Raw genomic sequence first — 16,735 nt, forward strand, 5'->3', positions numbered from 1 at the left:
GCCTGTAATCCCAGCACTTTGAGAGGCCGAGATGGGTGGATCACCTGAGGTCAGGAATTCGAGACCAGCCTGGCCAACATGCTGAAACCGCGTCTCTACTAAAAACACAAAATTAGCCAGGCGTGGTGGTGCATGCCTGTTACCCCAACTACTTGGGAGGCTGAGGCAGGAGAATCACTTGAACCCAGGAGGCGGGGAGGTTGCAGTGAGCCAAGATTGCCCCGCTGCACTCTAGCCTGGGTGACAGAGCAAGACTCTGTCTAAAAAATAAATAAATAAATAAATAAAAACAAAAAAACAAACCCAGATATAATAACTGAAATAAAAACTCAAGATAATGGGCTCCACAGCAGAATGGAAGGAACAAAAAATCAATGAACCAGAAAATGAAACAATAGAAATTACCCATTCTGAAGAGGAAAGAGAAAATAGACCATAAAAAATGAACAGAGGCTCAGGAACCTGTGGGGCCATACCAAAAGATCTAACCTTTGTGTCACTGGAGTCCCAAAAGAAGGCCAGAAGGAGGGTGGAGCTAAAAAAAGTACTCAAAGGAATAATATCTGGAAACTAAGCACATTGGCAAAAGGCATAAACCAGAGATTCAAGAAGCCGAACAAATCCCAAACAGGATACACCCAAAGGAATCCACACCAAGAGGCATCATAGTGAAATTTCTGCAAACTAAGGACAAAATATCTTTAAAGCAGTGAAGGAGAAATGACACCTTACCCACAGGGCAGTAACGATTTGAATGAGAGTAGATTCCTCATCAGAAATCACGGAGGCTAGAAGGAAGTTGCACAATATTTTTTAAGTGCTGAAAGAAAACAACTGTCATCCCAAAATCCTATATCCAGTGAAACTACCCTTCAGGAAAAGAATTTGTTGCCAGTATACCTACCTTAAAATATTTGCTAATGCAAGTTCTCCAAACAGAAAGGAAACAATTTAAAAAGCAATCTTGGAACATCAAGAAGGAAGAAACAACACAGGAAACAAAAATATGAGTAAATACAACAGACTTTTCTTTTTCTCTTGAGGTTCCAAAATTATGTTTGGTGGTTGAATCCAACATTATAATACTTTCTAAATGTGGTCCTAAGTGTATGTACAGGAAATATTTAAAACATGTTATAAATGAAGGAGGGCAAAAGGACACTAAGGGAGGTACATTTTCTATGCTTCATTTGAACTGGTAAAAATATCGGTTACTGATATCAATCAGTAAACTGATAAGTTGTGTATATATAGTATAATACCTAGAGTAATCAGTAAAAAGCTATAAAAAGTGATACACTAAAAAAAAACCACACACACTACAACTAAATCAAAACAGAATTCTAAAAAATGTTCCAATAACCCACAGGAAGGTAGAAAAATGAAAACGGAGAAACAAACAAAAAAACAGAGAAAACAAACAGGAAACAAAAAATGGCAGAGTTAATCTCTACTAATCTATAATTATGTTAAATGTAAATGGTTTGAGCACATCAGTTAAAACAAAAACGTTGGGAGAATGGGTTTGAAAAATTATGACCCAACTATATGTATCAAACTTAATTTCATATATAATGATATATGCAGTTTGAAAGTAAAAAGACAAAAATGTATACAATTATTAATGAAAAAATAAAGCAGGAGCTGGGTGCAGTGGCTCACACCTGTAATCACAGCACTTTGGGAGGCTGAGGCAGGAGGATCACCTAAGGTCAGGAATTTGAGACCAGCCTGGTCAACATGGTGAAACCCCGTCTCTACTAAAAATACAAAATCAGCTGCTGTGGTGGCGGGCACCTGTAATCCCAGCTACTCCAGAGGCTGAGGCAGGAGAATTGCTCAAACCTGGGAGGTGAAAGTTGCTGTGAGCTGAGATCACACCATTGCACGCCAGCCTGGGAGACAAGAGCAAAACTCTGTCTCAAAAATAAAGAAATAAGTAAAAATAAGAATAACTAACTAAATAAATTAATTAATAAAGCAGGGGTAGCCATAAGGTCATATAAAGTAGACATGAGAGCAAAGAAAATCATCATATAAAGTAGACATGAAAGCAAAGAAAATAATCAGAGACTGCATAGGACATATCAGAGACACAGCAGGATATTGTATAATGATAAAAGAAGAACACATAGCAATCCCAAATGTATATATACAAAACTGCAAAATGTATGAAGCAAAAACTGACAGAAGGAGAAATAGAGAAATCCACAATTACAATTGGAGACTTCAATGACCTTCAACAATTGATAGACCAACAAGGCAGAAAATCAGCAGCGATACAGAAGAACTCAATAATACCATCAACTAACAGCATCTGATTAATATTTATAAAACACTCCAATACCAGAATACACCAGAACACTCCAATACCAGAATACACCAGAACACTCCAATACCAGAATATACCAGAATAAAAAATACCAGAATACACCAGAATAAACAATACCAGAATACACATTATTTTCAAATGCTCACAGAACCTATGTAAGATAACCACAATCTCAGCCGTAAAACCAACCTCAACCAAATTAATAGTGAAATCATACAGAGTGGGTTCTCTAAGCACAATGAAATTAAACTAAAAATGAATAATGGAAAGATAAGAGGAAAACCTTCAAATACTCGGATATGTAGCAACATACTTCTAAATAATCTATGAATCAAAAAGAAGATCTCAAGGGAAATTTAAAAATACATTGACCTGAATTGAAAATGAAAATACAACACATCAAATTTTGTGAGACATAGCTAACACAGTGCAGAGAGGAAAATTTTATAGCACTAAATATGTACATTAGAAAAGAGGAAAATTCTCAAATCGGTCACCCACCAGTTTATCAGTTTCAAGCTTCTACCTCAAGAATCTAGAAAAATATGAGGAAAATAAACCCGAAGCATTCAGAAAGAAGGAAATATCAAAGATAATAGAAGAAATCAAGAAAATTCAAAGCAAATAGAGAAAGCAATAAAGAAACAAAGAACTAGTTCTTCAAAAAACATTTTTTAAAAAAAGACAAACCTCTAGCAATACTGACAAAGTGTCTTACCCAATCATTTCAGATTTCAAGTGTGATTTAATCCTTTATATTTTCAACTTCCTTGCAGCATATCTCCTGTAAATTGAGTTTCTTTAAGTGATTATTTATATATCATCTCTAACTTTTCCCTGTATTACTGTGTTTTCTTTCCATATAACTAAAGAAGAGTTTTAAGAGATTCAATTTGTCCTTGAAGGTCTTTTTCTTTCTCTTTTGATAAACTTGAATAATTTTTAAAAATTATAATGGGATTAACTGAAACATAAAATGGAAATCAGCTTGATCAGCTATGCAGTACAGGTACAGGTTGGGCATCCCTAATCCAAAAATCCAAAAATAGGAACTGCTCCAAAACCGGAAACTTTTTGAGCCAATCTGATGCCACAAGTAGAAAATTCCGCACATAAGTACATAATGCAAACTTTGTTTCATGCACAAAATTGTATTAAAATATTATACAAAATTACCTTCAGGCTATTTGTATAAGATGTATATGAAACTTAAATGAATTTCATGTTTAGACTTGGTTCTTATTCCCAAGCTATCCCAGTATGGACATGCGAATATTCTAATATCTAAAAATCTGAAACTGAAACACTTCTGGTCTCAAGCATTTCGGACAAGGGCTGCTCAACCTGTCATTACAGACTAACTAAATAAAATTAATTTTAACATACTTTACAATGTTCAATCAGTTAAAATACTATTTCAGCTTGCTGGTAACAGTCCAGCTAAATTAATCTATCACTTCACTTTAGCATACACGAGCATAAAGAATATAGGGCATGGTGCTTTTTCACATTGTCTACTTTTGCATCATGTGTCCAGATGAGACCAAGGTTTTGTTCCCCAGTTAATAAAACTGAGCTTCAAAATATGATTAAGATGATTCCCAGTGAATGATGAAAATGTTCCGTATCTTGAAAAAAGTGTGAGTTACACATATGAATCCATTTTTTAAAATGGCACAGTTAAGATTGGTACATTTCAACTTCTGTAAACATTGCCTTAAGAAAAGAACTATACAAAAGTAATCATTGAACAGGAAGCAGAGAATGGAGAGAAAGGTATAGACAAAATGAGACAACAGAATGTTGTAAAACTGATGGTGTACGGAGGCTTATTCTGTTTACTTTGTATATGTTGGAATTTTTCCATAATAAAAATTTTAAGTTAATGAGTCCTTATGAGAACATGTTTATGAATGCAAAGTTAATTCAGTCTACTCTAGCCAATCAAATCAAAGCAAAAGAGGGCAAAACAGAGAAACATTCTCCTGAAACAATCTAATGTAATCCATTTTCTATAAAAAGGCAGTATCTTGATAGACCTGACTGATATCTTTTTGTGTATTTTGAGATATTATCCTCTTTCCATATAACTACCAATGTTATCAAAGACTTTTCAAGGATCTAAATGGAGTTTGACAAATACTGTACTGCTGATAAATTTGCTTTGAAGTAAAAAATAATTCAACAACCTATATTCGAGGATGCCTGGCGGTGCTTCAGAGAAAGAGAGTGAATAAAAGACTTCGTGGATGCCGTTTAGCTGGAATCAGAACTCAGAATGCTCACTGAAAGAAGAAGGCATTTAAGATTGAGCAGGAAATAATGGCCTTGTTTCAGCAAAGAAGTGACACCCTTCCAAGATGTTTATTATTGTTGGTTTTACTTCATAAGTTCATTTTGTTACTCACATCCTCAAGGAACAGTGTATTCTCAGTAGCATCTATCAAGTGAACCCTGGAGGCTGGTCACATTCATAATCTTTTGTTTTTCTGGCTACATAGAGGTGATTTTGAACTATAAGATCATCTCAGCTATTTAGAGTTTAGATTTTATTTAGCCTTATTTATTTTACCTAGAGTTTATGTATTTGAAAATATCCTGATTTTTAATCTTCTATCACCTTGGCTCTTACCTGAAGTGAACTTTGTTTGAGCTCAATGGATTTCACCTCTCAATAAATATGAAATCAATCTGAAATGAATTGAATTGTTTGGCATATTTTGCCTCTTCTATGTGCACTAATCTGTTTCACACATTTTCAGTTTGTTTAGAAATACATATTCCAATGTATCTGAGCAGAAACTAGTGAGATGGGAATGGATATAGCCATAGTATTCCATCATCGAATTCCATGGCATTCACTCAAATGTAATTCACCTTTTTTTACAGTACCTTAATTTGGCCTGTATTTATAGGACTTGGTGTTCTTTTTGCTGTGAGAAGATGGTGAAGGTAATTCTTGAATGTTTGTTTTCTGCACTGCGTCATGTTTGTACAACAGGGTAATATATTTGGAACTGATTAAATAATGTAAGAGGGGAATTTGATCAAAAAAGTTAAAATAAAATGCACAAGCCTCTTAAAAGAATGCCTAATTCTATCCATGCAAAAATGGGGTAGAATCCTAAAATGCTTATGACAAATACTTGATTGCTTCTAGTCCCTCTTTTAAATTCTTTAATTTACTTATATACGTGTATCATAAATACTTTTTTGCCTCAGTTTCCCTCCTAATAGCCTAATTGTTCTTTTTACTGTGCAGGCATAACTGTATAACAAAGTAAGTTTTTTGTTCATGCCATTTATGAGTGTATAATTTAGATAATTTATTGTTTATTTTACCATTATTGTTGCTAACAAACTTCATTGTTTTGCATTGTTTGTTGGGACAATTAAATAGTGTACCTCTTGGACTCATGGATTAAATGGCTTATCAGAGATAAATTGCACTGCTGAAGAATCAAAGGAGAAAGATTGAAGTGTAGAATCTGCACTTCAATCTTTCTCCTTAATTAGCACCACCAGGAAATTTGATTCAAGTTCTAGAGGGGAGTGAACCCAGGAATTGGCTTAAAAGCAAAAACGTACACACAAAGAAACCAAAGCTCGCAAGCAATTATTTATGCATGTGGTCCACGCACTCAGTCTGAGAAACACTGACTCGACTTAAAAGTCTTTATAATGCTCAGATTTCGGAAATGCTATTGACCTGAAACATCTCATGAAGTTATTAGTTTGAACGCGAGGTGGCGGTACAAGCTAAGAGAGTGAATGAAAGCTCTGCAGACTCGGTGGACTCTGTTTCACCCGGAAGCCAAGTAAAAATACAGACCACATTTACAGCTAAAGCTGAGATAGATGTGTCCGGGAAGGCAGTCGTCGCCAGACAAGTTGTAAGAACTAATTTAAAAATCTCTGCAAAGACATCTGAGAGGGTCGACGGTGGATGTGGTGATTGGGAGCTGAAAAGGATTTTTCTTCTGTAATCAGGCAATAGACACGATGCAAACTAAAGTACAGAACAAGAAAAGGCAAGTGGCGTTCTTCATTTTATTGATGCTTTGGGGAGAGGTAGGTTCTGAATCGATTCAGTATTCCGTATTGGAGGAGACAGAAAGTGGCACGTTTGTGGCCAACTTGACAAAGGACCTGGGACTGAGGGTGGGGGAGCTGGCTGCACGGGGAGCTCGGATTGTTTTCAAAGGGAACAGACAACATTTGCAGCTTGATCCACAGACCCATGATTTACTACTAAATGAAAAACTGGACCGGGAGGAACTGTGTGGCTCCACCGAGCCGTGTGTGCTACCTTTCCAAGTGTTACTGGAAAACCCCTTGCAGTTTTTTCAGGCTTCCTTGCGAGTCAGAGATATAAATGACCACGCCCCGGAATTCCCTGCCAGAGAAATGCTCCTGAAAATATCAGAAATTACTATGCCAGGAAAGATATTTCCTTTGAAAATGGCACACGATTTAGACACTGGCAGCAACGGCCTTCAGAGCTACACAATCAGCTCCAACCCTCACTTCCACGTTCTCACCCGCAATCGCAGCGAAGGCAGGAAGTTCCCGGAGCTGGTGCTGGACAAACCGTTGGACCGCGAGGAGCAGCCCCGACTCACGCTAACGCTCACCGCGCTGGATGGTGGGTCTCCGCCCCGGTCAGGGACCTCCGAGATTCACATCCAGGTTTTGGACATCAATGACAACATCCCCGAGTTTGCTCAGGAGCTCTATGAGGCGCAAATCCCTGAGAACAATCCCCTCGGCTCTCTGGTTATTACCGTCTCAGCCAGAGATTTAGATGCAGGATCGTTTGGGAAGGTATCTTACGCCCTGTTTCAAGTCGATGACATCAACCAACCGTTCGAAATAAACGCAATCACAGGAGAAATTCGGTTGAGAAAGGCTTTGGATTTTGAGGAAGTTCAGTCTTATGACGTGGATGTTGAGGCTACAGATGGTGGGGGCCTATCAGGAAAATGTTCTTTAGTCGTCAGGGTCCTGGACGTGAATGACAACGCCCCTGAACTCACCATGTCGTTCTTCATCAGCCCCATCCCAGAAAACTTGCCAGAGATCATAGTGGCAGTTTTCAGTGTTTCAGATGCAGACTCTGGGCATAACCAACAGGTTATTTGTTCAATAGAGAACAATCTCCCTTTTCTACTAAGACTTTCCATGGAGAATTTCTACACCCTGGTAACAGATGGGGCACTGGACAGAGAGAGCAGAGCCGAGTACAACATCACCATCACCGTCACTGATTTGGGGACACCCAGGCTGAAAACCCAGCAGAGCATAACCGTGCTGGTCTCAGACGTCAATGACAACGCCCCCGCCTTCACCCAAACCTCCTACACCCTGTTCGTCCGCGAGAACAACAGCCCCGCCCTGCACATCGGCAGCGTCAGCGCCACAGACAGAGACTCAGGCACCAACGCCCAGGTCACCTACTCGCTATTGCCGCCCCAGGACCCGCACCTGCCCCTCCCCTCCCTGGTCTCCATCAGCGCAGACAACGGCCACCTGTTCGCCCTCAGGTCGCTGGACTACGAGGCCTTGCAGGAGTTCGAGTTCCGCGTGGGCGCCACAGACCGCGGGTCCCCGGTGCTGAGCAGCGAGGCGCTGGTGCGCGTGCTGGTGCTGGACGCCAACGACAACTCGCCCTTCGTGCTGTACCCGCTGCAAAACGGCTCCGCGCCCTGCACCGAGCTGGTGCCCCGGACGGCCGAGCCGGGCTACCTGGTGACCAAGGTGGTGGCGGTGGACGGCGACTCGGGCCAGAACGCCTGGCTGTCGTACCAGCTGCTCAAGGCCACGGAGCCCGGGCTGTTCGGTGTGTGGGCGCACAATGGCGAGGTGCGCACCTCCAGGTTGCTGAGTGAGCGCGACGCGGCCAAGCACAGGCTGGTGGTGCTGGTCAAGGACAATGGCGAGCCTCCGCGCTCGGCCACCGCCACGCTGCACTTGCTCCTAGTGGACGGCTTCTCCCAGCCCTACCTGCTTCTCCCGGAGGCGGCCGCGGCCCAGGCCCAGGCCGACTGGCTCACCGTCTACCTGGTGGTGGCATTGGCCTCGGTGTCGTCGCTCTTCCTCTTGTCGGTGCTCCTGTTCGTGGCGGTGCGGCTGTGCAAGAGGAGCAGGGCGGCCTCGGTGGGTCGCTGCTCGGTGCCCGAGGGCCCCTTTCCAGGACATCTGGTGGACGTGAGTGGCACCAGGACCCTGTCCCAGAGCTACCAGTACGAGGTGTGTCTGATGGGAGGCTCAGGAACAAATGAGTTCAAGTTCCTGAAGCCGATTATCCCCAACTTCCCTCCTCAGGGCACTGAGAGAGAAATGGAAGAAACCCCCGCCCTTCCGAATAGCTTCCCATTCAGTTAAGTGTGGGATTATTTTACTAAATCTTACTTATGTTTGAAGATCTCTTTTAACTTAAAGTTACATGTTCTGTTTCTTTTTAATTTACCTCTATTCTTTAGGTTGAAATTTTATATAAAGTAAGATACTGGGTGTCTTAGTATTTCCTGTTCATGCTTAGGAGTTTATTACTTCACTTGAGGGTACTTGACAATATGAACACAAAGCAAACTTTTATTTGCATAATTTTAAACTTTTGAAATTAAATTATCTATTCTTCCCCCACCCAAAAAAAAAGTATTGTTAATCCTTAAGTAAGATTGTATTTCTAGCTATTGGTAAGAGTTGTTTCACTATTGCTATGTAGGACCGTGTTTAAAATGTGAGTATTTCATATTATTTAATCCTCCAGTGTCTCATTTTGCAGTAACTCCTACAGTGTGTAACACTAAAAATAAGAACTAATGATGGCTAAACACTAAAGTAGCCATTCATACTTATGCATATTTTAGTATCTCATGATAGTCAATCCAAAATTTTTGTGACTATAGACTTTACTGAAGTGTCATCACATTAGTTTGTGAGCCTCATGTAAGAACATGATGGTCTTTAAAAAAAAAAAGTCTTACCAATTTTAAATGCTTAATAAATATTTGCTGAACATTACTAACATTCTAGTACTGATTTTTAAAAACACTATTGTATCTACAGCAAAATGCTAATATCCTCTGTACAACAAAATATCCTTGCCAATGAGTGAAAGTATGAAATATCACTTCTTTGTCAAATCACTATTGCTTTCCTTCAAAACAGAAAACACTCTTGACTCTTCTACTCACCCTACATACCACTACAGAAAATAAAATTCTTAACCGCACGGTTTACCTTTTTGGCTTTAACAATTTGAAAGTTGAAGGGCTTTCAAATTATATTTGCCAAACTCCTCCTCTCACTTTCTCAAGATATTTGGTATCTACCAAAATCTAAATAAGGTATTAGTGGCAGGTTATTTGGTAACATCAGATTTTCCCTACTAGTGTTGTGTAAGCATCATTTGCCTGTATTAACCATAAAACCATTTGCCTTCACAGTTTATCCCATATTTAGTCTTATTTGTGTCAGTTGTATTTGTGATATTTCATTTAAAAATCCCTCTTTCAACTTTCTATCAAAGGTAAGCAATGTATATTAAAATGACCATTCAGTGACTATTTTATTTTATTTTGAGACGGAGTTTTGCTCTTGTTGCCCAGGTTGGAACACAGTGGCACGATCTTGGCTCACTGCAACCTCAGCCTCCCCGGTTCAAGTGATTCTCCTGCCTCAGCCTCCTTAGTAGCTAGGATTACAGGTGTATGCCACCACACCCAGCTATTTTTTATATTTTTAGTAGAGATGGGGTTTGCCCATCTTGACCAGGCTGGTGTCGAACTGCTGACCTCATGATCCACCCGCCTCAGCCTCCCAAAGTGCTGGGATTACAGGCATGAGCCACCACACCTGGCCAACTATTTTATTTTTATCCTTAATTGAAGTGGAACTGGGCTGAACTAAGTTACATTTGACTGTGTTTTGTGTCCAGATAAGTGAACTGACTGTCATGGATGATTACCAACTGATTAAATAAGTGTGGAGAACATTTACTGTTTTGTGTTCTCAGATATATACCCTCTCCTCCTTAGAACAGCATTCTTCCTTGGTGAGATTCCTTCTTCCATTGTTCTCACTCCAGTCACTTGGCTTTCAGTTGAAGCAGTAGTGTTTTTCAATATCCCCATCCCCTTAATCCTAGAGAATGTACACTGGGGTGGTATCCTGTCCAATGCAGACAGGTCAATACCCTTCCCCAGAAAATGTATTTCTGACTTTGTCAACTTTGTTGTCTTTTTTACATTTGTAGAAAAGGCATTGCGTAGATTCTGAGCTTATATTGATTTTTTTTTTTTTTTTTTTGAGACAGAGTCTTGCTCTGTTACCCAGGCTGAAGTGCAGTGGCATGATCTCAGCTCACTGCAACCTCCACCTGCTGGGTTCAAGTGATTCTTCTGACTCAGCCTCACGAGTAGCTGGGACTACAGGTGTGTGCCACCACACCTGACTAATTCTTATATTTTTAGTAGAAACGAGGTTTCACCATATTGGCCAAACTGGTGTCGAACTCCTGGCCCCCAGTGATCCACCTCCCAAAGTGTTGGGGTTACAGGTGTGAACCACCACACCCGGCCTATACTGATTTTTAATAAGACAAACCACCTTTTTCTCTAAATTTCACTGGGCATTGCACATAATAAATTTATAAAGGAAAAAATCCTAAATGGTGGCCAGGTATGGTAGCTCATGCCTGTAATCCCAGCACTTTGGGAGGCCAAGGCAGGTGGATCACTTGAGGCCAGGAGTTCGAGACCAGCCTGGCCAATATGGTGAAATGTCATGTCTACTAAAACTACAAAAATTAGCCTGGTGTTGTATCACGCACCTGTAGTCCCAGCTTCTCAGGAGGATGAGTCAGGAAAACCGCTTGAACCTGGGAGACAGAGGTTGTAATGGGCCAAGATTGAGGCCACTGCACTTCAGCCTGGGCAACAACGTGAGACCGTGTCTCAAAAACAAAAACAAAAACAAAAACAAAAACAAAACCCACAATGGTTATGTAGACCAGAGACTAACAAGAAACAATATTTTTATTTTCTTTCAGGAGTTACAGGCACATTGTAATTTGAGAGTGAAACTAGATTTTGAAAGTTCATTATTTCTTCCAGTAAAATAGAACAAATTAGCATTTTTTAATAGAATGTAAATTCTCCAAGAGCAAGAATTTTTATGTTTCATTTACTGTATTATCCCAAGAAGCTACATGAATGTCCGTACAGGTAAATACTTGTTATTAAATGAATTTGCCTGGAGCAGAGTTTTGTGTGCTGAACTTGCACCTTTATAAGGAAGATGAATACAGATATAGACATTACTTTTGCTATAACAACCATTCTTAGCTACCTGAACAAGGCCACATAATAGGCGGGGGAAAAGGGAGTATATAACAGGCTATGACCTAAAAGGCCTGCTTTATGTTTTAGCTATCACAGTATACCGTGTGCTTTGAAATGAAAATTATCTGAAGTTGTAAAGCAGAACGCTTGGTGGCGCTGCAGGCTAAGAGTGAAAAACTGCAGCATCAGTGTCTCCTTAAAAGCTGTGCGGGTTTCCTGGCAGCTCGAAAAGGAAACACTTTTTCACCACTGGGGATAGAAGGTTTCAGAGAGGCAGCCATCCCATGTCGGTCCATGTTAAAAAGAACTAACTCAAGATATTTAAATCAAGATAGCTGAGTTGGCTGTAAAGCAATTATTTTGTGATTAATACGGCATCTTTTGGACCCTGAGGAATGATGGAGACGCCGCTCCCCAAAGCACCAGAGAAAAGGCAAGTGACCGCCATTATTTTCTTATTACTACTGTGGGAGGCGGGCAGCGCTACCATTAAGTATTCAGTTCTAGAAGAGAGGGACAGCGGCTCTTTTGTGGCCAACTTAGCAAAAGATCTGGGGCTGGGTGTAGGGGAACTGGCCGCAAGGGGCGCCCGGATTCTTTCCAAAGGGAATAAACAGTATTTGCAGCTCGAACAGAAGAGTGGGAATTTGCTCCTAAAAGAAAAATTGGACCGGGAGGAGTTGTGCAGTGACATAGATCCATGTATACTGCATTTTCAGATGTTATTGAAAAATCCGGTGCAGTTTATTCAAGGTGAACTACAGCTCCAAGATGTAAATGACCATGCCCCAGAATTCTTGGAAAATGAAATCCTCCTGAAAATCTCTGAAGGCAGCCATCCAGGGACTTCATTTCCTTTGAAAATAGCTCAAGATTTGGACGTAGGTAGCAACACAGTTCAGAACTACACAATTAGCACCAACTCCTATTTCCACCTTTTCACTCGCAATCACAGCGACGGCAAGAAATACCCAGAGCTCGTGCTGGATCAAGCGCTGGACCGCGAGGAGCAGCCCCAGCTCAGGTTAACCCTCACAGCGCTGGATGGTGGGTCACCGCCCAGAATTGGGACTTCTCATGTTCTCATAGTGATTGTAGATATCAATGACAACGTCCCTGAATTTACTCAGCGGCTCTACGAGGTGCAGGTCCCAGAAAACGCCCCTATAGGTTCCCTCGTCATCACCGTCTCTGCCAGGGATTTAGATGCTGGGACCCACGGGGAGCTCTCCTACTCATTTTTTCAATACTCAAATCAAATCATTCAGGCCTTTGAAATAAACTCAATCACGGGAGAAATTAGATTAAAAAAGGCGTTGGATTTTGAGGAAATTCAATCTTACCATATGGAAGTTGAGGCCTCAGACGGTGGGGGTCTTTCAGGAAAATGCACCGTAGCCATAGAAGTGATGGATATAAACGACAACGCACCGGAACTTACCATGTCCTTACTCATCAGTGATATCCCAGAAAACTCCCCAGAAACAGTGGTCGCTGTTTTCGGAATTTCGGATCCGGACTCTGGGAACAATGGAAAAATGATGTGTTCCATCCAAGACCACCTCCCTTTCCTTATAAAGCCTACCTTAGAAAATTTCTACACCGTGTTAACCGAAGGAGCGCTAGATAGAGAGAGCTGGGCCGAGTACAACATCACCATTACTGTCACAGACTTGGGGACACCCAGGCTGAAAACCGAGTACAACATAACCGTGCGGGTCTCCGACGTCAACGACAACGCCCCCGCCTTCACCCAAACCTCCTATAACCTGTTTGTCCGCGAGAACAACAGCCCCGCCCTGCACATCGGCAGCGTCAGCGCCACAGACAGAGACTCAGGCACCAACGCCCAGGTCACCTACTCGCTGCTGCCACCCCAGGACCCGCACCTGCCCCTCGCCTCCCTGGTCTCCATCAACGCAGACAACGGCCACCTGTTTGCCCTCCGATCGCTGGACTACGAGGCCCTGCAGGAGTTCGAGTTCCGCGTGGGCGCCGCAGACCGCGGCTTCCCGGCGCTGAGCAGCGAGGCGCTGGTGCGCGTGCTGGTGCTGGACACCAACGACAACTCGCCCTTCGTGCTGTACCCACTGCAGAACGGCTCCGCGCCCTGCACCGAGCTGGTGCCCCGGGCGGCCGAGCCGGGCTATCTGGTGACCAAGGTGGTGGCGGTGGACGGCGACTCGGGCCAGAACGCCTGGCTGTCGTACCAGCTGCTCAAGGCCACAGAGCCCGGGCTCTTTGGCGTGTGGGCGCACAATGGCGAGGTGCGCACCGCCAGGCTGCTGAGCGAGCGCGACGCGGCCAAGCACAGGCTGGTGGTGCTGGTCAAGGACAACGGCGAGCCTCCGCTCTCGGCCACTGCCACGTTGCACGTGCTCCTGGTGGACGGCTTCTCCCAGCCCTACCTGACGCTCCCGGAGGCGGCCCCGGCCCAAGCCCAGGCCGACTCGCTCACCGTCTACCTGGTGGTCGCGTTGGCTTCGGTGTCGTCGCTCTTCCTCTTGTCGGTGCTCCTGTTCGTGGCGGTGCGGCTGTGCAGGAGGAGCAGGGCGGCCTCGGTGGGTCGCTACTTGGTGCCCGAGGGCGCCTTTCCAGGGCATCTGGTGGACGTGAGCGGCACCGGGACCCTGTCCCAGAATTATCAGTATGAAGTTTACCTGGCAGAAAGCTCTGAGAGCCAGTTCAAGTTTCTTAAACCGATACTTCCCAACTTCTTGGGTGAAGGGACTGGCAGGGACAGCGAGGCAAACTCCAACTCCAGGAATGATTTTGGGTTCAATTAGGAATCTGACAACAGGTCGTGATAAATCATAGAATTCACTATTCATCTGTAAGTTCCCAATTCTCTCATTCACACAGTCACATATTCACACATTAGTAATGGCTGTTATATTTATAGCTATTTCAGCCTGCTGGACTATTTTCCATTCCCTCTAATTTTTGTTGTGGTGGTTGTCAACTATGTTAGTTATAGCATGTGCACACAATAGCAGATAAATGGTGTTTCCTAGGGTTGTTGTTTTTGTTTGGTCAGATTTTGGAACTCACAGGTGTTTTCAGGTTCCCAATATTTGAACTTGTTCATTGATACGTTATGATTAAGAGAATGGTGTTTCTAACTTTCTGATTATCATCAGCATGACTCTAAGTCTATTGTAAATCACAGCTTTTAGTTTAAAAAATACTTTTCATTTATGCAAAAATTTTAGTAATCTTGTAAATTGTTGCATTTCTGTTGTGTTGTTTCAAAAACATTACTCTTCCCTCAAATGAACCAATATTTTACCTAGGTGATGTTTTCTCTCTTGAATTTTTCTTTCAAAATTGATATTTATAGACCATCGGGTGTTATTCTAAAGGATTCAACTCCTATTACATGAAAGAATAATAGAAAAAAGGTTGGTTGACTTGTGATTGCTTTTTTAAAAAATAATAAATGGCTTTGGTATGTAAATAATGATTCTCCTTCTTTTAAAATAATATATAGCAACCGGGGTGCAGTGGCTCACATCTGTAATCCTAGCACTTTGGGAGGCGAGGTGGGTGGATCACCTGAGGTCAGGAGTTCGAGACCAGTCTGGTCAACATGATGAAACCCATCTCCACTAAAAACACAAAAATTAGCTGGGCATGGTGGTGAGTGCCTGTAATCCTAGTTACTCGGGAGGCTAAGGCAGGAGAATTCCTTGTGCCTGGGAGGTGGAGGTTGCAGTGAGCTGAGATCATGCCACTGCAGTCCAGCTTGGGTGACAGAGACAGATTCCATCTCAAAAATAAATAAATAAATAAATATATAAACGTATGATTCAAACATACAGTAAGTAAAAAAGAAAGCAAATTAGCATCATTATTCCACCATCAGAACTAATTTCATTAAGTCAACATAATTCTAAAATATTTCAATGGATGCATATAAGAATAAAGTAATAGATGAAAATAATTTTATAAAATGATCTATAATAAATTGATAGCTTCTGATTAAAATGATCAGATTGAATACAATAAAACGAAGTGTGAAACTATAGAACTTGCTTAAGCTTTGATAAGTAGTCCCTGTAAAGTTTAAAAAGCAAGATTAGATGCATATTAAGACATTAGCATTACTTAACCACCTGCTTAAAAATGAGCAGACAAACATTTTATACCCTTTCTCTTCTTTCTTAACCTTACTTATCCTTTTAGAATTAAATATATATTACCTTATCAATACTTATAACATTTACAATATATTCTGAAAGAATACTTGCCATAATTGTTTAGGCATTTCATATTGTTTTTTTAGACGGAGTTTCACTCTTATTGCCCAGGCTGGAGTATAGTAGCGCGATCTTGGCTCATTGCAGCCTCCACCTCCCGGGTTCAAGCGATTCTCCTGCCTCAGCCTCCCAAGTACCTGGGATGACAGGCATGTGTCACCGTGCCTGGCTGATTTTGTATTTTTGGTAGAGATGGGGTTTCACCTGTTGGTCAGGCTGGTCTCGAACTCCTGACTTCAGGTAATCCACCTTCCTCGGCCTCCCAAAGTGCTGGAATTACGGGTGTGAGCCACCACACCTGGCCAGCATTTCATATTTTTTAAATTTTAATTTAAAAGTCATATAATGCTACTTTTTTTTCAATTTTATTCATGTCTGACTGCCCAGGGTAACCACTTTTGATGTTCTTATGTGTTTTCCCATATTTACTTCCCTATTTTTAAAATCACATATGCTTATAAAGTGCTTTTTCTCAAATCCCAGTTTTAAATATCCAGTTTTTAAGGGGTACACACACAGACACACACACAACTTGCACATTTCCTCTACCTAGCAATATCAAAATTCTGTTTAGATAATGTTTATATAATTTTCACCATAAAAATGTTACTTACACCTAAGCCTTAAGAGTAAAAGGAAAAAGCCTATTTTTTACCTTTAAGGTCATAATTGCCTTCTTTTTCAACTACTTTTCTATCTACATTTTTAAAAATTATCCACAAATTTTGTAAAGTCTGAAGCTTAAGTTAAACTCATAAAGAAATCTATTGGTTCTATTCTTTTCTCCTGGAGCCATC

The 16,735-nt window shown here is 41.5% G+C and overlaps 2 protein-coding genes across 3 annotated transcripts in view; both read left to right on the forward strand.

The window, feature by feature from the left end:
* Positions 1-9,358, forward strand: part of LOC102142377 (protocadherin beta-6) — an 18,068-nt gene extending 8,710 nt beyond the window's left edge. The window contains exon 2 of the mRNA XM_073994452.1: positions 1-9,358. This exon is cut by the window's left edge and continues 7,283 nt beyond it. Within this exon, the coding sequence (XP_073850553.1) occupies positions 6,335-8,716 (2,382 nt within the window). The 5' untranslated portion in view covers positions 1-6,334 and the 3' untranslated portion in view covers positions 8,717-9,358.
* Positions 9,359-11,905: 2,547 nt separating this feature from the next.
* On the forward strand, positions 11,906-15,136 carry LOC102145552 (protocadherin beta-17). Of its 2 annotated transcripts, XM_065546902.2 has the most exons (2): positions 11,906-12,112; positions 12,399-15,136. In XM_065546902.2, exon 2 carries the CDS (start codon positions 12,399-12,401, stop codon positions 14,463-14,465), a length of 2,067 nt encoding a protein of 688 aa, XP_065402974.1. In that variant the 5' UTR covers positions 11,906-12,112; the 3' UTR covers positions 14,466-15,136. The 2 variants fall into 2 exon arrangements, with proteins under 2 accessions (XP_065402974.1, XP_005558092.2); XM_005558035.5 differs by having other exon boundaries at positions 11,906-15,136.
* Positions 15,137-16,735: the final 1,599 nt, after the last annotated feature.

Source organism: Macaca fascicularis, chromosome 6 (assembly GCF_037993035.2).
Source record: "Macaca fascicularis isolate 582-1 chromosome 6, T2T-MFA8v1.1".
Classification (NCBI taxonomy): Eukaryota; Metazoa; Chordata; class Mammalia; order Primates; family Cercopithecidae; genus Macaca; species Macaca fascicularis.